This window comes from Parambassis ranga, chromosome 20 (genome assembly GCF_900634625.1).
Source record: "Parambassis ranga chromosome 20, fParRan2.1, whole genome shotgun sequence".
NCBI classification, from domain to species: Eukaryota; Metazoa; Chordata; class Actinopteri; family Ambassidae; genus Parambassis; species Parambassis ranga.
Genome location: NC_041040.1, coordinates 4,821,712 through 4,844,500, shown reverse-complemented (window position 1 = coordinate 4,844,500; position 22,789 = coordinate 4,821,712). Strand labels below are relative to the sequence as shown.

General features: G+C 43.8%; 1 protein-coding gene across 1 annotated transcript in view; it reads right to left on the bottom strand.

The window, feature by feature from the left end:
* Nucleotides 1-1,717: 1,717 nt before the first annotated feature.
* LOC114453318 (NLR family CARD domain-containing protein 3-like) overlaps nucleotides 1,718-22,789 on the bottom strand; it is a 444,189-nt gene continuing 423,117 nt past the window's right edge. The window contains exons 24-32 of the mRNA XM_028433143.1: nucleotides 16,687-16,860; nucleotides 14,889-15,065; nucleotides 11,438-11,614; nucleotides 9,428-9,601; nucleotides 7,316-7,492; nucleotides 5,644-5,820; nucleotides 3,634-3,807; nucleotides 3,174-3,359; nucleotides 1,718-2,571 (exon numbers count right to left, since the gene is read on the bottom strand). Of these exons, the coding sequence (XP_028288944.1) occupies nucleotides 2,559-2,571; nucleotides 3,174-3,359; nucleotides 3,634-3,807; nucleotides 5,644-5,820; nucleotides 7,316-7,492; nucleotides 9,428-9,601; nucleotides 11,438-11,614; nucleotides 14,889-15,065; nucleotides 16,687-16,860 (1,429 nt within the window). The 3' untranslated portion in view covers nucleotides 1,718-2,558. The remainder of the gene's footprint in view (nucleotides 2,572-3,173; nucleotides 3,360-3,633; nucleotides 3,808-5,643; nucleotides 5,821-7,315; nucleotides 7,493-9,427; nucleotides 9,602-11,437; nucleotides 11,615-14,888; nucleotides 15,066-16,686; nucleotides 16,861-22,789) is intronic.

The following is a 22,789-nucleotide window of genomic DNA, read 5'->3' as shown; positions in this document are numbered from 1 at the left end:
AGCAGCTTGGTGAAAAAAGAACAAGTGTTGGAGCCATCATCAGAAAATGGAAGAAGCTAAACATGACGGTCAAAGTCCCTCGGACTGGGGCCCCCTGGAAGATCTCTCCTCATGGGGTCTCGATGATGCTAAGAATGGTGAAGAATCCAAGAAGCCAAGAACTACGAGGGAGGAGCTGGTCAGTGCCGTGAAGAGTATACTGTACTTACCTTGTTGCCTAAGTAAGAGTTAAAGGTGAAAAGATCCCACAGAACTAACCTGAACACTTAACTCTTTTCTTTAGGGAGCAGGTAACTCCAAGAAAAACGGAACAAACAGAGATAACTAGCTGAGAATTAAAGTAACTGTTTCTACCATTAGCTCTACAGAATATTAAAGACCGGTCTGAGATAAACAGACAAAACCAGAACAAACCAGCATTTAAATAAGAAGGACCAAACCAACAGGACATTTGATACTGTTTGTTTATTTCACACTGTAATACTGTACTGTAGATATTCATTGATATTTTATTGATACATTTATTGATTTTTTTTATTACTCTATTAACCTGCTTAATATTTGTTGTTAAGTAAACTGCCGGCTTATCTACAGCTAATCACTTCTTTCCAGTGACACAAGTGTTACATGAGCACAAAGTCAACAACTAAATCATGTGTCACATTAAACATCAGCCACATTCATCAACACCTTACTCAGAGTGCAGCTCAACACAACACATCCTCTACACTGTGACACACAACACACCTTGATGGCCCCTTGGACTGAGGCTTTACTCCGGGTCTGGTTCTTTTTTACCCTTTATGCCATCAGTTCTATCAAAATAAAGGTCCGGCTCAACAGGAAATATCAAAATAAAAGCTTTAAATGTCTGTAATCATGTACATATTACTTTGGGGTCATTTACAGTTTCTGTCAGAAATGTTGATAAATTGTTGTTCTTGTGCAACTTTCGCAAACACTACCCTTTTGTGTTGTTCAGGAAAAAAACATCCCCTAACTTTAACGGTTTTAAAAATATATCAGATAAATATTTTTTTGAAATTTTGTTGCATAGACCTTTTAATTAACTTCAGTTCTAATCAACAGTAGTGAAAAAAATCATTTTCCCCCAGGATTTTAACCCTTTAATCACCAATTTTATAAGGGGTGGTAATTTGTGATTTTACCTCCTACCAACAGGGTAAACCACCAACAACCAAGAATGCATGATTATGTAGTGCCATGGCTGTGCAGTCAAAAAATGTGGTTATAATGGAAGTCTATGGGACAAACGAACACATTAGGGAGAAAAAAAGAAAATCCAGTGCTGTGCAAAATCTAATAATGCAATAAAGTCAATGTTGTTACTGATGTTTGACATGACCAAGACTGTAATAAAGGTTAAAATATCCAGTCCACATTCACCTTTTCTATTAAAAATGAGCCATTTTGTGTGTTTTTTTTTCCAATTTTCAGCACCACCCCTTATGAAATTAGTGATTAAAGGGTTAAAATCTTGGGGTAAAATGATTTTTTTTCACTACTTTTGATCAGAACTGAAGTTAATTAAAAGGTCTATGCAACAAAATTTCAAAAAAATATTTATCTGATATATTTTTAAAACCGTTAAAGGACATTTTTGTCCCGAACAACATGAAAGGGGGTAAAATTTGCCCAGAGTGTACTGTTGACCTATGAAAAATGTTAAAATCATATTAACAAAATGTATGTAAAATTAAGCTTGTTGAGCAAAAATGATTCAATTTGCTGACATATTGACAAAGTTATGGCCAAAAAAACAGAAAAATGACTCTCAGAGGACAAAAATGTCCCGAACAGTGCATAAGGGTTAAATCTTTATGTCTCTTATTTTGATAATATTGATTACACCACTCAGCGAACCTAGAACTGGTCCAGCAGCTAACAAGTGTTACATGAGCACAAAGTCAACAACTAAACCATGTGTTACATTAAACATCAGCCACATTCATCAACACCTTACTCAGAGTGCAGCTCAACACAACACATCCTCTACACTGTGACACACAACACACCTTGATGGCCCCTTGGACTGAGGCTTTACTCCTGGTCTGGTTCTTTTTAACCCTTTATGCCATCAGTTCTATCAAAATAAAGGTCCGGCTCAACAGGAAATATCAAAATAAAAGCTTTAAATGCCTGTAATCATGTACATATTACTTTGGGGTCATTTACAGTTTCTGTCAGAAATGTTGATAAATTGTTCATTTTCAGGATTTTTTGCAGGATCAGAGCAGAAGACACCTGAAGACCTCCTTCAAGTTCTGAACGTCTCTTCAACGTGGACGGACTCTGCAGCTGCTCTTCAGGGAGGAACATCCACCTTTAAATGAGGAACATCCACCTTTAAATGAAGCAGTTCAGTAAAGACGAGCTGTCAGACTGACGGAGCAGAGAGAGCTCCACCTTTACTGAGACACAGTCTGACTGCTGCCAGAGACCATCTGAGGAGGAGGAAGAGGAGGAGGATGATGATGATGATGATGATGATGATGATGATCTCCCTGTGTGGATCATCAGGACACACTCCGTCCTCTTCATTTCCTCCACCTGCAGAGAGAATGAGTGTGGAGGTGAGTGAGTGTGGACAGAGACTCCCTCCATCAGCAGCATCATCCAGTATAAAGAGCAGCAGGACCTCAGTCCTGTTCAGAGCAGCAGGACTTCAGTCCTGTTCAGAGCAGCAGGACTTCAGTCCTGTTCAGAGCAGCAGGACTTCAGTCCTGTTCAGAGCAGCAGGACTTCAGTCCTGTTCAGAGCAGCAGTGCAGCAGCTGCTTCCTTCCAGCTCTCATGTTAACGTGTTGGAGTGAACACACTGAGCTCCGAGCTCACAGAGCTGCAGACTTTTAGCATCAAGTCTGTGTCCTCTGCAGGTTCCACTCACAGTGGAGACAGACTGCTGAGTCATCAACACAGACTTTACTGAGGACGTCCTGCTGTCCCATTTAAAGACAGAGTCTCTGTGTGCTGATGGACGTCTCGTCTGTCTCTGACAGAGAGACATGGAGGTCACCATTCTCACAGCATCACTGAGGGAAGCAGCCAATCAGAAGGCAGCAGCTTCACAGGAAACACTGGATCTGTGATACTGACTGTGTTTAGGACAAAACAGCTGAAAGCAGCACAGACTGACTCCACCCCTCTACTGACCTCACAATCTGCAGCATGCAGTCTGAACTCTCCTCAAGACCCAGCAGCTGCTTCAACCCTGAATCATGTGGGTCGTTGTAGGTCAGGCCCAGCTCTATCAGATGGAAGGGAAGATGGGAGGGGTTGGACTTCAGAGCTGAGGCCAGAGCAGCACAGTCGATCTCTGATACAATGCAGCCCCCCAATCTGAATAAAGAATAACAGATGAAATGATTGATAATCAATCAGATGAGTTTCAATGATCAGATGAACATTATTGTGTCCAAACAGCCTTTAAGGTTAACTGACTTTAAACAGAGGACATTTTCTACATATTAACAAACACTTGTTTTTATGACAGCAGAGTACATTTAAAACAGGAGCACCAAAAACATGAACAAAAGTACATTTACAGCTTTATGAATAGAAGCTCTGTGAGGATTTAAATTAGACATATAACAGTATCAGACAGAGAACTGACCCCAGAGTCTGCAGTCTGCAATCTGGACTCTGCAGAAAACCACACAGCTGCTCCACTCCTGAATCCTGCAGATGGTTGTGGGTCAGGTCCAGATGTTTCAGATGGGAGGGGTTGGACTTCAGAGCTGAGGCCAGAGAAGCACAGCTGATATCTGACAGACTGCAGCTCCCCAATCTGAATAAAGAATAACAGATGAAATGATTGATAATCAATCAGATGAGTTTCAATGATCAGATGAACATTATTGTGTCCAAACAGCCTTTAAGGTTAACTGACTTTAACAGCTTTCATTATTTTAAACAATAAAAACTGTGTATGCTGTTTTGTAATATGTTACATCTTACACAGCAAACAAAATAACATCTTAGCATTCAGATGAACAGATCAGAACATGTTATCTGAATTTACAGCATAAATTTAAAACTTTCAGAAACTGTGTGGTTGTGATAACAGAGCAACAAGTTATTGACTCTACTGTGCAGGTGAGATCTGATCATATGTGGCAGGTCTGGTTTAGGAGCAGCAGACATCAGTAAAATGTCAGGTAGACCAGGTGGGAGTCATTTAGTGCTGATCTCAAAGGGTCTGTAATTTAATGTTTACACAGGTTTGCAGTGCATGGCAACGAGACGTAAAAACGTGATGACGTGCCTTACGACAGATGCGTACTGAATGACGGAGTCTTTTTGGGAGAAGTGCCGCGTCTCTGCACAGCTGACAGTTTAACAACAGAGAACGTTAACAAGCAAAGACGGACTGCTCTGCTGCTCCAGTAAAACATCACAGTTTATCACAGACAGTCTGCTCACACGACACAAACTAATTCATGGTTTACAAATGTTCGCATTTCTGGAGAGTTGCTTTTATCCAGCCGCCGGTAAAAAGGCCCGAGGTCAGGATGCAGCCTCCCCGTGCAGCAGGGAGCAATGAGCATCCCCCTCCCTCTCCATCATGTTGCTTTAACTTCTCTAATCACTCCCTGCTGCCCGGCGCGGGTAGCAGGGAGCGATGGAACAGGGAGAGGGACGCTCCGCTCCACTCCCCTGCGCTCCTGGAGCCCCCAGTACTCCGGCACGTTCCCCAGAGAGGGACGCTCATTGCTGCACGGGGAGGCTGCTCTCTGGCCGGGCAGCACGCTCCCATGCACCCCGTCCATGAATTCTAATAGGGCTACTATACTACAACTAATAATAACAATATTTCGTGCGCACGTTATACATAATTCGTGGCCACAATTTATTTCTTTTTGACCATGTCACAGAGGGGCTCCTAGTTTTGGAGAACTTCACTTGTACAGACGCTCTCTGATAGCAGGTTGTATGCAGAAGCATGTTTAGTCTCGTAGTGAATTGTGTCGAAGTGCTGAACCGGTGTTTTGCACCTTCGGAGCCCTCTGCGTAGCTGGAACCAACAACCAAGCCCTGCAGCACCGCGTGACGCACCACGATGCAGACAGAGAGAGACAATGTTCTGCTCAGAGAATCATGCAAACATTACACAATGAGTTAAAAACAAAAACAAGAAATGCCTGTTGATTTTGTATGATTTACTCTGTTTGGCTGGCGGGCCAAAAATAACACATATTAAGATAGAAGCCGCGGGCCATAGAAAATCCGACCGCGGGGACGTAGTTTGGACACCCCTGCCTTAATACCTTAATATGGCCCAACCCAACTGGACAGGAAGTAAAGTTCAGCTCTCTTTCCTCTCATGTGTGCAGCCTTTGGAGGCCTCAGCTCCAGGGCACAGAAACTATCTCTGACATGTAAACCAGAGGAAGTGAGTGAGCACAATAACAAAAGACATTCACTGACTGGAAGGAGCAGAAACGACTGGTTACATGATCCTTGAAGAACAACACATAATCTGAACTGTATGTACACTAACATGTACGACACACTCATTCATATGCAGCATAAGAAGATTCATATTACTGTATTACAATATGGACCAAAGCTTTATGGATGGAAGCTCTGTGAGTTTTACAACAGTATCAGACAGAGAACTGACCTCAGAGTCTGCAGTCTGCAATCTGGACTCTGCAGAAAACCACACAGCTGCTCCACTCCTGAATACTGCAGGTTGATGTTTCCACTCAGGTCCAGATGTGTCAGATGGGAGGGGTTGGACTTCAGAGCTGAGGCCAGAGAAGCACAGCTGATCTCTGACAGACCGCATCTCCCCAATCTGAATAAAGAATAACAGATGAAATGATTGATAATCAATCAGATGAGTTTCAATGATCAGATGAACATTATTGTGTCCAAACAGCCTTTAAGGTTAACTGACTTTAACAGCTATCAGAGGACATTTTCTACAGTTTCTGTAACAAACAGACTGAATTTAGGAATTTAGGATGATTCTATTTATACGTCCACACAAACCCCTGTTGAACTTAGTAATATTTTACAAGTCGAACTGAGACGAATTGAAAATTGGATGAGGGACATAAAATGGTGATTAATGCAGGGAAAAGTAAATGTATGGTGTTGGGATCCAGGTCTCTGGTAAAGATCCACCTGTGTTGGGTCTGACTGGGGGGTGCTGTAATAGAACAGGTCACTGAGGTAAAGCTACTCGGTGTGACTGGTGACAGTTTGTTGAATTGGAATAGTCATATAAATCAAACATTATTGAGTCTGGAGGTGTCAAGCACTGTAGAAAATGTATTCCAAATCCAGTGATGAGAACACCAGTATGTTATAAGAACACTGTTTTGAAGTCTACAGACCCCAGGAAGAAGAGCTACTGCTTTGGCAGCAGTTAATGGGGATCTTACTAAACTAGACTGGATTTAGGTCAAGAACAGAAACCAGTCTTAGCTCTGGCTAACAGGGGACTCTGTGTCTGAGTGCATGAAGCAGGATCATGTTGGACAGTAGGGTCGGGCGGTTTCAGCTAAATCTTCCTGAGTGCTTGCCTGGTCCCGTCTCCACTGTGCCTGCATAGAGAGGGGGGGTGTCTGCACAGAGCCCCATCAAAACAGCTGCTGTAGCCTACAATTCACTGCAGGTAAAGTGCATTATAAACTGCCTGGAACAGGTAGCCATCTTTGTCAGTTAATATCTGTGTTCACTGTCTTCCTCATAGCTCTTTCTCTCTCTCTCTCTCTCTCACGTCATGTTCATGAACTTTATCAAATGTCTCCAAAAGTAAAATACATTATACTACTGAAGAAAAACTGAAGATTCAACCACACAAGGCATCAAATAAAATATGTTTAATATTTGATCCTATTTTTTATATAAGTGGATTGCACTTTTTTATTAATGGTATTAAAAATGATACTGTCGCTACCTGTGTGCCCCGCCGGTATACCTTAATACCTTAATACCACCCAACCCTACTGGACAGGGAGTAAAGCTCAGCTCTCTTTCCTGTCATGTGTGCAGCCTTTGGAGGCCTCAGCTCCAGTGCACAGAAACTATCTCTGACATGTAAACCAGAGGAAGTGAGTGAGCACAATAACAAAAGACATTCACTGACTGGAAGGAGCAGAAACGACTGGTTACATGATCCTTGAAGAACAACACATAATCTGAACTGTATGTACACTAACATGTACGACACACTCATTCATATGCAGCATAAGAAGATTCATATTACTGTATTACAATATGGACCAAAGCTTTATGGATGGAAGCTCTGTGAGTTTTACAACAGTATCAGACAGAGAACTGACCTCAGAGTCTGCAGTCTGCAATCTGGACTCTGCAGAAAATCACACAGCTGCTCCACTCCTGAATCCTGCAGGTTGAAGTTCCAGCTCAGGTCCAGATGTGTCAGATGGGAGGGGTTGGACTTCAGAGCTGAGGCCAGAGAAGCACAGCTGATCTCTGACAGCCTGCATCTCCCCAATCTGAATAAAGAATAAGAGATGAAATGATTGATAATCAATCAGATGAGTTTCAATGATCAGATGAACATTATTGTGTCCAAACAGCCTTTAAGGTTAACTGACTTTAACAGCTATCAGAGGACATTTTTTACAGTTTCTGTAACAAACAGACTGAATTTAGGAATTTAGGATGATTCTATTTATACGTCCACACAAACCCCTGTTGAACTTAGTAATATTTTACAAGTCGAACTGAGACGAATTGAAAATTGGATGAGGGACATAAAATGGTGATTAATGCAGGGAAAAGTAAATGTATGGTGTTGGGATCCAGGTCTCTGGTAAAGATCCACCTGTGTTGGGTCTGACTGGGGGGTGCTGTAATAGAACAGGTCACTGAGGTAAAGCTACTCGGTGTGACTGGTGACAGTTTGTTGAATTGGAATAGTCATATAAATCAAACATTATTGAGTCTGGAGGTGTCAAGCACTGTAGAAAATGTATTCCACATCCAGTGATGAGAACACCAGTATGTTATAAGAACACTGTTTTGAAGTCTACAGACCCCAGGAAGAAGAGCTACTGCTTTGGCAGCAGTTAATGGGGATCTTACTAAACTAGACTGGATTTAGGTCAAGAACAGAAACCAGTCTTAGCTCTGGCTAACAGGGGACTCTGTGTCTGAGTGCATGAAGCAGGATCATGTTGGACAGTAGGGTCGGGCGGTTTCAGCTAAATCTTCCTGAGTGCTTGCCTGGTCCCGTCTCCACTGTGCCTGCATAGAGAGGGGGGGTGTCTGCACAGAGCCCCATCAAAACAGCTGCTGTAGCCTACAATTCACTGCAGGTAAAGTGCATTATAAACTGCCTGGAACAGGTAGCCATCTTTGTCAGGTAATATCTGTGTTCACTGTCTTCCTCATAGCTCTCTCTCTCTCTCTCACGTCATGTTCATGAACTTTATCAAATGTCTCCAAAAGTAAAATACATTATACTACTGAAGAAAAACTGTAGATTCAACCACACAAGGCATCAAATAAAATATGTTTAATATTTGATCCTATTTTTTATATAAGTGGATTGCACTTTTTTATTAATGGTATTAAAAATGATACCGTCGCTACCTGTGTGCCCCGCCGGTATACCTTAATACCTTAATACCGCCCAACCCTACTGGACAGGAAGTAAAGTTCAGCTCTCTTTCCTGTCATGTGTGCAGCCTTTGGAGGCCTCAGCTCCAGGGCACAGAAACTATCTCTGACATGTAAACCAGAGGAAGTGAGTGAGCACAATAACAAAAGACATTCACTGACTGGAAGGAGCAGAAATGACTGGTTACATGATCCTTGAAGAACAACACATAATCTGAACTGTATGTACACTAACATGTACGACACACTCATTCATATGCAGCATAAGAAGATTCATATTACTGTATTACAATATGGACCAAAGCTTCATGGATGGAAGCTCTGTGAGGTTTACAACAGTATCAGACAGAGAACTGACCTCAGAGTCTGCAGTCTGCAATCTGGACTCTGCAGAAAACCACACAGCTGCTTCACTCCTGAATCCTGCAGGTTGGTTCCACTCAGCTCCAGCTCTGTCAGATGGGAGGGGTTGGACTTCAGAGCTGAGGCCAGAGCAGCACAGTCGATCTCTGATACAATGCAGCCCCCCAATCTGAATAAAGAATAACAGATGAAATGATTGATAATCAATCAGATGAGTTTCAATGATCAGATGAACATTATTGTGTCCAAACAGCCTTTAAGGTTAACTGACTTTAAACAGAGGACATTTTCTACATATTAACAAACACTTGTTTTTATGACAGCAGAGTACATTTAAAACAGGAGCACCAAAAACATGAACAAAAGTACATTTACAGCTTTATGAACAGAAGCTCTGTGAGGATTTAAATTAGACATATAACAGTATCAGACAGAGAACTGACCTCAGAGTCTGCAGTCTGCAATCTGGACTCTGCAGAAAACCACACAGCTGCTTCACTCCTGAATACCACAGATGGTTGTAGGTCAGGTCCAGATGTTTCAGATGGGAGGGGTTGGACTTCAGAGCTGAGGCCAGAGAAGCACAGCTGATCTCTGACAGACCGCAGTTCATCAATCTGAATAAAGAATAACAGATGAAATGATTGATAATCAATCAGATGAGTTTCAATGATCAGATGAACATTATTGTGTCCAAAGAGCCTTTAAGGTTAACTGACTTTAACAGCTTTCATTATTTTAAACAATAAAAACTGTGTATGCTGTTTTGTAATATGTTACATCTTACACAGCAAACAAAATAACATCTTAGCATTCAGATGAACAGATCAGAACATGTTATCTGAATTTACAGCATAAATTTAAAACATTCAGAAACTGTGTGGTTGTGATAACAGAGCAACAAGTTATTGACTCTACTGTGAAGGTGAGATCTGATCATATGTGGCAGGTCTGGTTTAGGAGCAGCAGACATCAGTAAAATGTCAGGTAGACCAGGTGGGAGTCATTTAGTGCTGATCTCAAAGGGTCTGTAATTTAATGTTTACACAGGTTTGCAGTGCATGGCAACGAGACGTAAAAACGTGATGACGTGCCTTACGACAGATGTGTACTGAATGACGGAGTCAGTTTGAGAGAAGTGCCGCGTCTCTGCACAGCTGACAGTCTAACAACAGAGAACGTTAACAAGCAAAGACGGACTGCTCTGCTGCTCCAGTAAAACATCACAGTTTATCACAGACAGTCTGCTCACACGACACAAACTAATTCATGGTTTACAAATGTTCGCATTTCTGGAGAGTTGCTTTTATCCAGCCGCCGGTAAAAAGGCCCGAGGTCAGGATGCAGCCTCCCCGTGCAGCAGGGAGCAATGAGCATCCCCCTCCCTCTCCATCATGTTGCTTTAACTTCTCTAATCGCTCCCTGCTGCCCGGCGCGGGTAGCAGGGAGCGATGGAACAGGGAGAGGGACGCTCCGCTCCACTCCCCTGCGCTCCTGGAGCCCCCAGTACTCCGGCACGTTCCCCAGAGAGGGACGCTCATTGCTGCACGGGGAGGTTGCTCTCTGGCCGGGCAGCACGCTCCCATGCACCCCGTCCATGAATTCTAATAGGGCTACTATACAACAACTAATAATAACAATATTTCGTGCGCACGTTATACATAATTCGTGGCCACAATTTATTTCTTTTTGACCATGTCACAGAGGGGCTCCTAGTTTTGGAGAACTTCACTTGTACAGACGCTCTCTGATAGCAGGTTGTATGCAGAAGCATGTTTAGTCTCGTAGTGAATTGTGTCGAAGTGCTGAACCGGTGTTTTGCACCTTCGGAGCCCTCTGCGTAGCTGGAACCAACAACCAAGCCCTGCAGCCCCGTGTGACGCACCATGATGCAGACAGAGAGAGACAATGTTCTGCTCAGAGAATCATGCAAACATTACACAATGAGTTAAAAACAAAAACAAGAATTGCCTGTTGATTTTGTATGATTTACTCTGTTTGGCTGGCGGGCCAAAAATAACACATATTAAGATAGAAGCCGCGGGCCATAGAAAATCCGACCGCGGGGACGTAGTTTGGACACCCCTGCCTTAATACCTTAATATGGCCCAACCCAACTGGACAGGAAGTAAAGTTCAGCTCTCTTTCCTGTCATGTGTGCAGCCTTTGGAGGCCTCAGCTCCAGGGCACAGAAACTATCTCTGACATGTAAACCAGAGGAAGTGAGTGAGCACAATAACAAAAGACATTCACTGACTGGAAGGAGCAGAAACGACTGGTTACATGATCCTTGAAGAACAACACATAATCTGAACTGTATGTACACTAACATGTACGACACACTCATTCATATGCAGCATGAGAAGATTCATATTACTGTATTACAATATGGACCAAAGCTTTATGGATGGAAGCTCTGTGAGTTTTACAACAGTATCAGACAGAGAACTGACCTCAGAGTCTGCAGTCTGCAATCTGGACTCTGCAGAAAACCACACAGCTGCTCCACTCCTGAATCCTGCAGGTTGATGTTTCCACTCAGGTCCAGCTCTGTCAGATGGGAGGGGTTGGACTTCAGAGCTGAGGCCAGAGAAGCATAGCTGATCTCTGACAGCCTGCAGTGCCCCAATCTGAATAAAGAATAACAGATGAAATGATTGATAATCAATCAGATGAGTTTCAATGATCAGATGAACATTATTGTGTCCAAACAGCCTTTAAGGTTAACTGACTTTAACAGCTATCAGAGGACATTTTTTACAGTTTCTGTAACAAACAGACTGAATTTAGGAATTTAGGATGATTCTATTTATACGTCCACACAAACCTGTTGAACTTAGTAATATTTTACAAGTCGAACTGAGACGAATTGAAAATTGGATGAGGGACATAAAGTGGTGATTAATGCAGGGAAAAGTAAATGTATGGTGTTGGGATCCAGGTCTCTGTTAAAGATCCACCTGTGTTGGGTCTGACTGGGGGGTGCTGTAATAGAACAGGTCACTGAGGTAAAGCTACTCGGTGTGACTGTTGACAGTTTGTTGAATTGGAATAGTCATATAAATCAAACATTATTGAGTCTGGAGGTGTCAAGCACTGTAGAAAATGTATTCCAAATCCAGTGATGAGAACACCAGTAGAATCATTAGCTTGATCACATTTAGATTATTGTTCAATCATTTGGTCAAGTACAACTGAAATGAACTGAAGCAAAGTGCAAGTTGCTCAAATAAAGCAGCTGGTGTAGTTTTAAGCTGCCCTTTCAGGACTAGTGTTAGAGAACTGAATACCAGCTAGTTTGGCTAAGTGGAAACGGTAGGATTCATTATTCTGTTATTAACTTTATTAGAAAAACTGTTATTACAAAAATGCCAAAAATACTTTACAGCAGACTGTTATTGTTCAGTGCTGAGCATCAATATTCCACTGGTCAGTCAGAGAGTCGCTCTTTGTCACCTCCATGTGGAACTACCCTCATGCAAAGGACAGTGCAGTACAGAGCAATGGTGGCTGGAATTCTCTGTTCACAGCGTTTGGTTTTTGGAATGAATGCACTGACTTTATGTATTGACACTAGAATAACTGTTATTATTTATATTTGCTGCTTCTTTGTCAAGAATGGTTGAAGGGGAAAAACTATGGAACTTATGAACCCTATAGTAGCACAACTGTAACTGTGATAAGGAATAATGTAGAGCTGCTGTTTCACTGTTTTAGTTTTTAGTACGCTGCTGTACTGTCATGTAGGAATGTGTGCACTCCATTTTGTCTGTATAACGTATTGTTTTATGTTAAGAATACTTTTTGAAGTCTACAGACCCCAGGAAGAAGAGCTACTGCTTTGGCAGCAGTTAATGGGGATCTTACTAAACTAGACTGGATTTAGGTCAAGAACAGAAACCAGTCTTAGCTCTGGCTAACAGGGGACTCTGTGTCTGAGTGCATGAAGCAGGATCATGTTGGACAGTAGGGTCGGGCGGTTTCAGCTAAATCTTCCTGAGTGCTTGCCTGGTCCCGTCTCCACTGTGCCTGCATAGAGAGGGGGGTGTCTGCACAGAGCCCCATCAAAACAGCTGCTGTAGCCTACAATTCACTGCAGGTAAAGTGCATTATAAACTCTCTCTCTCTCTCGTATTAAAAATGATACCATCACTACCTGTGTGCCCCGCTGGTATACCTTAATGCAGGGGTGTCCAAACTTTTTTCGGGGAGGGCCAGATTCAATAATGTGAAACTCTCCGAGGGCCAGCAGTCCCCGATGTCATTATTTTAAACAATAAAAACTGTGTATGCTGTTTTGTAATATGTTACATCTTACACAGCAAACAAAATAACATCTTAGCATTCAGATGAACAGATCAGAAAATGTTATCTGAATTTACAGCATAAATTTAAAACATTCAGAAACTGTGTGGTTGTGATAACAGAGCAACAGGCAAGTTATTGACTCTACTGTGAAGGTGAGATCTGATCATATGTGCAGGTCTGGTTTAGGAGCAGCAGACATCAGTAAAATGTCAGGTAGACCAGGTGGGAGTCATTTAGTGCTGATCTCAAAGGGTCTGTAATTTAATGTTTACACAGGTTTGCAGTGCATGGCAACGAGACGTAAAAACGTGATGACGTGCCTTACGACAGATGCGTACTGAATGACGGAGTCTTTTTGAGAGAAGTGCCGCGTCTCTGCACAGCTGACAGTCTAACAACAGAGAACGTTAACAAGCAAAGACGGACTGCTCTGCTGCTCCAGTAAAACATCACAGTTTATCACAGACAGTCTGCTCACACGGCACAAACTAATTCATGGTTTACAAATGTTCGCATTTCTGGAGAGTTGCTTTTATCCAGCCGCCGGTAAAAAGGCCCGAGGTCAGGATGCAGCCTCCCCGTGCAGCAGGGAGCAATGAGCGTCCCCCTCCCTCTCCATCATGTTGCTTTAACTTCTGTAAGCCCCCCAGTACTCCGGCACGTTCCCCAGAGAGGGACGCTCAATGCTGCACGGGGAGGTTGCTCTCTGGCCGGGCAGCACGCTCCCATGCACCCCGTCCATGAAGTCTAATAGGGCTACTATACTACAACTAATAATAACAATATTTCGTGCGCACGTTATACATAATTCGTGGCCACAATTTATTTCTTTTTGACCATGTCACAGAGGGGCTCCTAGTTTTGGAGAACTTCACTTGTACAGACGCTCTCTGATAGCAGGTTGTATGCAGAAGCACGTTTAGTCTCGTGGTGAATTGTGTTGAAGTGCTGAACCGGTGTTTTGCACCTTCGGAGCCCTCTGCGTAGCTGGAACCAACAACCAAGCCCTGCAGCACCGCGTGACGCACCACGATGCAGACAGAGAGAGACAATGTTCTTCTCAGAGAATCATGCAAACATTACACAATGAGTTAAAAACAAAAACAAGAATTGCCTGTTGATTTTGTATGATTTACTCTGTTTGGCTGGCGGGCCAAAAATAACACATTTTAAGATAGAAGCCGCGGGCCATAGAAAATCCGACCGCGGGGACGTAGTTTGGACACCCCTGCCTTAATACCTTAATACGGCCCAACCCAACTGGACAGGGAGTAAAGCTCAGCTCTCTTTCCTGTCATGTGTGCAGCCTTTGGAGGCCTCAGCTCCAGGGCACAGAAACTATCTCTGACATGTAAACCAGAGGAAGTGAGTGAGCACAATAACAAAAGACATTCACTGACTGGAAGGAGCAGAAACGACTGGTTACATGATCCTTGAAGAACAACACATAATCTGAACTGTATGTACACTAACATGTACGACACACTCATTCATATGCAGCATAAGAAGATTCATATTACTGTATTACAATATGGACCAAAGCTTCATGGATGGAAGCTCTGTGAGTTTTACAACAGTATCAGACAGAGAACTGACCTCAGAGTCTGCAGTCTGCAATCTGGACTCTGCAGAAAACCACACAGCTGCTCCACTACTGAATCCTGCAGGTTGAAGTTCCAGCTCAGGTCCAGATGTGTCAGATGGGAGGGGTTGGACTTCAGAGCTGAGACCAGAGAAGCACAGCTGATCTCTGACAGCCTGCAGCCCCCCAATCTGAATAAAGAATAACAGATGAAATGATTGATAATCAATCAGATGTGATCAGTTTCAATGATCAGGTCTACATGTGTGTGTCCTCATCAACATGTCAGCAACATTCACACCTGTTCATGTCAACACAGATCAATAACCTGCTGCTGACCTCAGTCATTACAGGATCAATATCAGATCACACATGTTGGAGCACAAACTGTTCATCATTTCATTCCAACCAATCAGAGAGCTTCTTACATGGACAGTTATCTTTGTCTGACTGTTTTCAGCAGAAATTGTCACAGACAGAATAAATGGAGGCTAGAAGAAGAAGCTGAATGACAGAAACCTCAACAGCTGAGGAAGAGGAGGCAGAAATGGAGACGATGAAGACATTTACACCATTTTAAACATCAAAATAAATTCTATTATTAATAATTAATTATTCTGTCAATCCTCTTATTTGTTCCACTGTGTAAACTTCCATCATTCATAATTCACTGATTCAATGATGTCCTCCATGTTCTTATGATGTTTGTGAAAACCTCTTTCATTGATTGATAGATTAATCCTTCGTGTTTGAACCCAAACTGGAAGCTGCTTCCACAGCTAAAGGCTCGTCCTCCATTCTACTGGGATGAATCCTAGGAACTACAAGTAAAGCTGCACTCTGAGATCTGGAACATACGGTTCTATCAGGTCCTGCAGAGATCATGGAGCTAGTCCATGAAGAGCCTTGTAGGTGAGGAGAAGGATCTTGAAGTGTGTTCTTGAGTCCACTGGGAGCCAGTGAAGAGAAGCTAGAACAGCAGAGATATGATCCCTTTGGCTGCTTCCTGTCAGAACTCTAGCTGCTGCTTCTGGATCAGCTGCAGCTGTTCATGCAGTGATGTGGACATCCTGACAATAGTGAGATGCAGTAGTCCAGTCTAGAAGTAACAAAAGCCTGGAGGAGGTTTTCAGCATCACTCTGAGAGAGGATGCTCCTGATCTTAGTGATATTACAGAGGTGGAAGAAGGCGGTCTGAGAGACCTGTTTCATATGAGGGATAAACCACATGTCCTGATCAAAGAGAACTCTGAGGTTCCTCACAGTCAGACTGGAGGCCAAAGTGATGCCGTCCAGAGAGAGAATGTTATCAGATAATCTAGATCTGAGATGTTTGGGCCAAAAACAATGAGCTCAGTTTGGTCTGAGTCTAACAGTGAAACGTTGGAGGTCATCCAGTCCTGTCATAGACAAACATGTTCATGTCTGTTTCTATAGAACATTTGATTGTACCTAAAGATTATTGAACATCTACAAGTGGTCCATCCACAGAAGCAGACTGAGGGGTTTGTTCTGTATCTGGTAACATTGGAGTCAGATTCTCAGCAGATTTCTTCACAGACAGAAAGAATGATCACTGACACCAACGACTCTTTAATGAACCTGTGAACACCAGACTGGAGCTGATCTGTCATCAGACCACCGAGGACTGAGGAGACACCTGCTGACATGAAGGACCATGATGCTCCTTCATTTAAACTGTCTGTGCTCCCTGTTCTGCCTGTCAGTCCTGACAGGTGCTCTGTGCAGTCTGAGACAAACGGGACCTCCATTCTTCATAAACCTGATCATAAATAATAACAGAGAACTGACCTCAGAGTCTGCAGTCTGCAGTGAGGACTCTGCAGTCCAGAACACAGCTGCTTCACTCCTGAATCCCCCAGATTGTTACTGCTCAGATCCAGTTCTGTCAGATGGGAGGGGTTGGACTTCAGAGCTGAGGCCACGACTTCCCAGTGAGTCTCTGAGAGTCTACAGTTAGAAAGTCTGTGATGACAGAAACATCAGAAAACATGTTATTATGAAAGAAGACACTTTATATGGACTTCATCTGAAGACAGCTGGACACGTCCTGTTGGACATGTTGCTTTGCACATCAGTGGCTCAGCTCATCTGATCTGACTGTGTTTGCCATGAAACAATAATCCTCATCAGACTGTTAATCTGTGCTGTAATCTGCAGATGAAGGCAGAGAACATGGAGTTCCATTCAGGCCTCCATGGTGTCCACAGTCTGTCAGTGAGATCTGACCCACGTCTGAGTGTCCTTACTGAGCGGCTGCTGCAGCTACAGTTACACACTGATGTCAACAATGATCAGATTTGTATAGAAACACACAAACAGAAGAACATCTGTCAAATGGAACAATGATTAGAAACAACAAGAAAACTTCTTCATTCATTTAACAGCTTTAAACAGAAGCTGAAGAACATCTGAGACAAAAACACAGCTGACATGTTGCAATGAACATCTGGACCTCTGAAGAACCACACAGTGTGGATCTGTGAAGACCTGATCCACTAATCTACACTGATTCACAGTCATCATCACATCTGGACTCACCGAGCCTTCCTGCAGTTCCTCACAGTTGGAATCAGTCTCAGTCGTCCCTCCTCTGTTGTGTTGTACTTCTCCAGGTCCAGCTCCTCCAGAACCTCCTCTGACATCTGCAGCATGTAGGCCAGAGCTGAACAGTGGATCTCAGAGAGTTCCTTCTTTGATCTGGTCTCTGACTGCAGGAACTCTTGGATCTCCTGATGGACTGAGAGGTCCTTCATCTCCATCAGACAGTGGAAGATGTTGATGCTTCTGTCAGGAGACATTTCATCAGTGTTCATCTCCTTCAGGTTGGTGATGACTGTCTGGATGATTTCTGGGCTGGTCTCTGTCTGACCCAGCAGGCCTCCTAAGAGTCTCTGGTTGGAGTGCAGAGAGAGGCCATGAAGGAAGCGAACAAACAGGTCCAGGTGGCCATTTTTACTTTGGAGGGATTTCTCCATGGCTGTCTTCAGGAAGTCGCCCAGACACAACTTTTCTCCCAGGAACCCTCTCAGCAGCTCAGTGTTCCTGTTGGTGTAACAGTGGAACATGTAGACTGCAGCCAGAAACTCCTGAACACTCAGATGAACAAAGCAGTAGACTGTTTTCTGGAAGATCACACGCTCTCTTTTGAAGATCTGTGTACAAACTCCTGAGAACACCGAGGCCTCTGTGACATCCAGACCACACTGCTCCAGGTCTTCTTGGTAGAACATGATGTTTCCTTTCTCCAGATGTTCAAAGGCCAGCCTCCCCAGCTTCAGAAGAACTTCCCTGTCAGCCTCCATCAGCTCCTGAGGACTGGTCTCATGTCCCTCATGGTACTTGTGCTTCTTCCTGATGGTCTGGACCTTCAGAAAGTGTGAGTACATGTCAGTCAGGGTCTTGGGCAGCTCTCCTCTCTGCTCTGTAGTCAACATGTGCTCCAGAACTGTAGCAGTGATCCAGCAGAAGACTGGGACTGCACACATGATGTGGAGGCTCCTGGAGGTCTGGATGTGGGAGAGGATTCTGCTGGACAGCTCTTCATCACTGAACCTCCTCCTGAAGTACTCCTCCTTCTGGGCGTCAGTGAAGCCTCGTACTTCTGTCAACCTGTCCACACACACAGGAGGGATCTGATTGGCTGCTGCAGGGCGGGAAGTTATCCAGACCAGAGCCGAGGGAAGCAGGTTCCCCTGGATGAGGTTTGTGAGCAGCACATGGACCGATGACTTCTGTGTGACATCAGACAGCCGCTGACTGCTGCTGAAGTCCAGAGAAAGTCTGCTTTCATCCAGGCCGTCAAAGATGAACAAAGGTTTACAGACAGCGAGCTGCTCTGCTGTGACCTTCTGTAATGTTGGATGGAAGACATGGAGCAGCGTCAGAAGACTGTGCTGCTCATCTCTGATCAAGTTCAGCTCCCTGAAGGAAAGCAGAACCACCACACTGACATCTTGGTTCTCTGAGCCCTCAGCCCAGTCCAGACTGAACTTCTGCACTGAGAAGGTTTTTCCAACGCCAGCTACGCCGTTCGTCAGAACCACTCTGATGGGTGTCTGTTGGTCAGCTGAGGCTTTGAAGATGTCCTGGCACCTGATTGGAGTCTCATGGAGGGTCTTCATCTTGGAAGCTGTCTCCAGCTGCCTGACCTCATGTTGGGTCTGGACCTCTTCGCTCTGTCCCTCTGTGATGTAGAGCTCAGTGTAGACCCTGTTGAGGAGGGTTCCACTTCCTGTTTCATCAGTTCCTTCAGTCACATGTTCACATCTCCTCCTCAGACTGACCTTATGTTCCTCTAAAACCTGCTGCAGACCAACATCTGCTGAAAGACAAGGACCACAATGAGACATCTTTCATGTCTGTACAACACAACACAACCACAAGTCCAGTTTCAGAAAAGGGTCCCTCAGCAGACACATGTCCAGTCTTACCTTGTCCACGTCTGTTTCGCTCAACAGGTCCTACACTGAGCTGCTCATCCTCACAGATGTCGCTCCTCTTCCTCTCTCTGTGGAGATATGTCTTCATCAGTAAATTATTTCTGGTTGTTATAAAAACATCAGAAAGTGTCGAGCAGCTCAGACGCTCTCAGAGAAACAGGAAGTCATGAACATGAATGAGCTGCTGTCTTTAACCACTGAGATCTTCCTGCAGGTTTCTGGAATGTCCACTCTTCAGAGACTCACAGACAAACTTTCCAAAGTCAGAGTAAAACCTAAGAAGATCAAACCAAACAGAATCAGATGAAACCTGTTTAGAAAGAAACCTTTGTGAAGAGCAGTTTGTTTTTATGAAGGAGAATAAAAACGGATTCAAATAATAATAAATCAGGTTTCATGTGAAGAAATGAGAGATTTTATGTTGAAGCCTTAAAAGGAGTTTGTGTTGTCTCTGGGAGTTTAACTGGTTCAGAGTGGCAAGCTGTGGCTGAGTTCCTGTTAAAGAACCAAGGATGCAGATGTCCTGTTCATGGCTGATTTATTGACTGTGGTCTGTAATAACAACAAAGTAGAACTCATAATACATATATTCAGCACTCAAATATGTCCCATGAATCATAAAACGCAAACAAATCCCCTCACACGAGGCTCACGGATTGTGCGTCTTAGCTAGTTAGCTCACCAACATAACAACATTAATTAGGTCAAGTCAGTTTTATCTTGTTTTACATAAGGTGCCAGATCATAGCAGAATCATTGAAGGTTACCTTTCCTACAGAACAGACAACACCTTGTTCTATTACTAAACAAACTGAATAGCTTCATGTTGTTTGTTTTATGTGCATGGAGGCATGTCATTTCTGTACATGCTTTACTGTCTTTACTGCTTTCTGCCTTCATGCAGGTTTACACCTCATGCTGCTGTCTGTGCACAGAGGCCCGATGTACTCACATACACACACAGACAGGTGTACTCACACACACACACAGACAGGTGTACTCACATACACACAGACAGGTGTACTCACATATACACACAGACAGGTGTGCGTACACACACACACAGACAGGTGTGCGTACACACACACACAGACAGGTGTGCGTACACACACACACAGACAGGTGTGCGTACACACACACACACAGGTGTACTCACACACACACACAGACAGGTGTGCGTACAGACACACACAGACACACACAGACACTCACAGACAGGTGTGTGTACAGACAGGTGAGCACAGTCCTATCAGCAGTTAGAGAGCGTGTGTTTTGTTCACCATTACTTGTGACATGCTAGTTGGATACACTGAACTCCACTGACTGCGCTAGGCTAAGCTAACGTTGCTGGTGTCAGCATTATTCTTATTTGTGCCATTTAAATATGCTGTTTACATCCCGCTCTGTAAGCCATGGCGGGACGACTGGATGCTGGGTGCTGTGGGTCTCCTCTCTGCTCTGACTGCAGCTGCTGTGAGGCGGGGAGGAGCTCACAGCTGCACCTCCTGAACGTCCCATGCCGAACTAATGCTTAACTAAACAATACATGATATTAGCTACAAACTCCGGCTGGTTAGAACATCATTCATCTCACCTTCTGGCATCTACACACAGCAATAAACCAGGGAGATACTCAGTGAGAAAGAAACTACAATCTCCCTCTGGAGAAACATCACAGCACAGAGTTTCTTCAGCAGGTGTGATGCCTTCAACAGCGTCAGGACCACTATGATGCATTCAAGAACGTTGGACATATGAAACTTCCAATGAAACTCAGCTCAACAAACAGTCACAGTGTGGCTTTCTAACAAGCCTCAGCTCCCAGCCCTCACTGATCCACATGTGGAGGCAGCAGCAGGACTCTTACCTTGGACTGAAGGGTCCAGGTTCAGCACTGAAGTTTGGAGGGTCATCTTTGGACCAGTCGCTCCTCAAAGACTCACAGGTGGATCCTGGTCCTCTGTGTCTGCAAACACAAATGTTTCTGTTCACATGGATCAATCAGTGAAGTCTCTCTGAACACATGAAGGACTGATCATCTGATGATCAGATGGTTCAATAACAGTCCTCTTCTTTAAGTTCTGACTGAACCTCTGTAACATCAGGGACAGAAGAGATTCACATGAGACACATACAGGACTCAGCAGCAGGATCTTACTTTGGACTGAAGGGTCCAGGTTCAGCACTGAAGTTTGGAGGGTCATCTTTGGACCAGTCGCTCTTCATGGACTCACAGGTGGATCCTGGTCCTCTGTATCTGCAAACACAAACAAAGTCAGAGTAAAACCTAAGAAGATCAATCCAAACAGAATCAGATGAAACCTGTTTAGAAAGAAACCTTTGTGAAGAGCAGTTTGTTTTTATGAAGGAGAATAAAAACGGATTCAAATAATAATAAATCAGGTTTCATGTGAAGAAATGAGAGCTTTTATGTTGAAGCCTTAAAAGGAGTTTGTGTTGTCTCTGGGAGTTTAACTGGTTCAGAGTGGCAAGCTGTGGCTGAGTTCCTGTTAAAGAACCAAGGATGCAGATGTCCTGTTCATGGCTGATTTATTGACTGTGGTCTGTAATAACAACAAAGTAGAACTCATAATACATATATTCAGCACTCAAATATGTCCCATGAATCATAAAACGCAAACAAATCCCCTCACACGCGGCTCACAGATTGTGCGTCTTAGCTAGTTAGCTCACCAACATAACAACATTAATTAGGTCAAGTCAGTTTTATCTTATTTTACATAAGGTGCCAGATCATAGCAGAATCATTGAAGGTTACCTTTCCTACAGAACAGACAACACCTTGTTCTATTACTAAACAAACTGAATAGCTGCATGTTGTTTGTTTTATGTGCATGGAGGCATGTCATTTCTGTACATGCTTTACTGTCTTTACTGCTTTCTGCCTTCATGCAGGTTTACACCTCATGCTGCTGTCTGTGCACAGAGGCCCGGTGTACTCACATACACACACAGACAGGTGTACTCACATACACACACACACACACACACACACAGACAGGTGTGTGTACAGACAGGTGAGCACAGTCCTATCAGCAGTTAGAGAGCGTGTGTTTTGTTCACCATTACTTGTGACATGCTAGTTGGATACACTGAACTCCACTGACTGCGCTAGGCTAAGCTAACGTTACTGGTGTCAGCATTATTCTTATTTGTGCCATTTAAATATGCTGTTTACATCCCGCTCTGTAAGCCATGGCGGGACGACTGGATGCTGGGTGCTGTGGGTCTCCTCTCTGCTCTGACTGCAGCTGCTGTGAGGCGGGGAGGAGCTCACAGCTGCACCTCCTGAACGCCCCATGCCGAACTAATGCTTAACTAAACAATACATGATATTAGCTACAAACTCCGGCTGGTTAGAACATCATTCATCTCACCTTCTGGCATCTACACACAGCAATAACCAGGGAGATACTCAGTGAGAAAGAAAC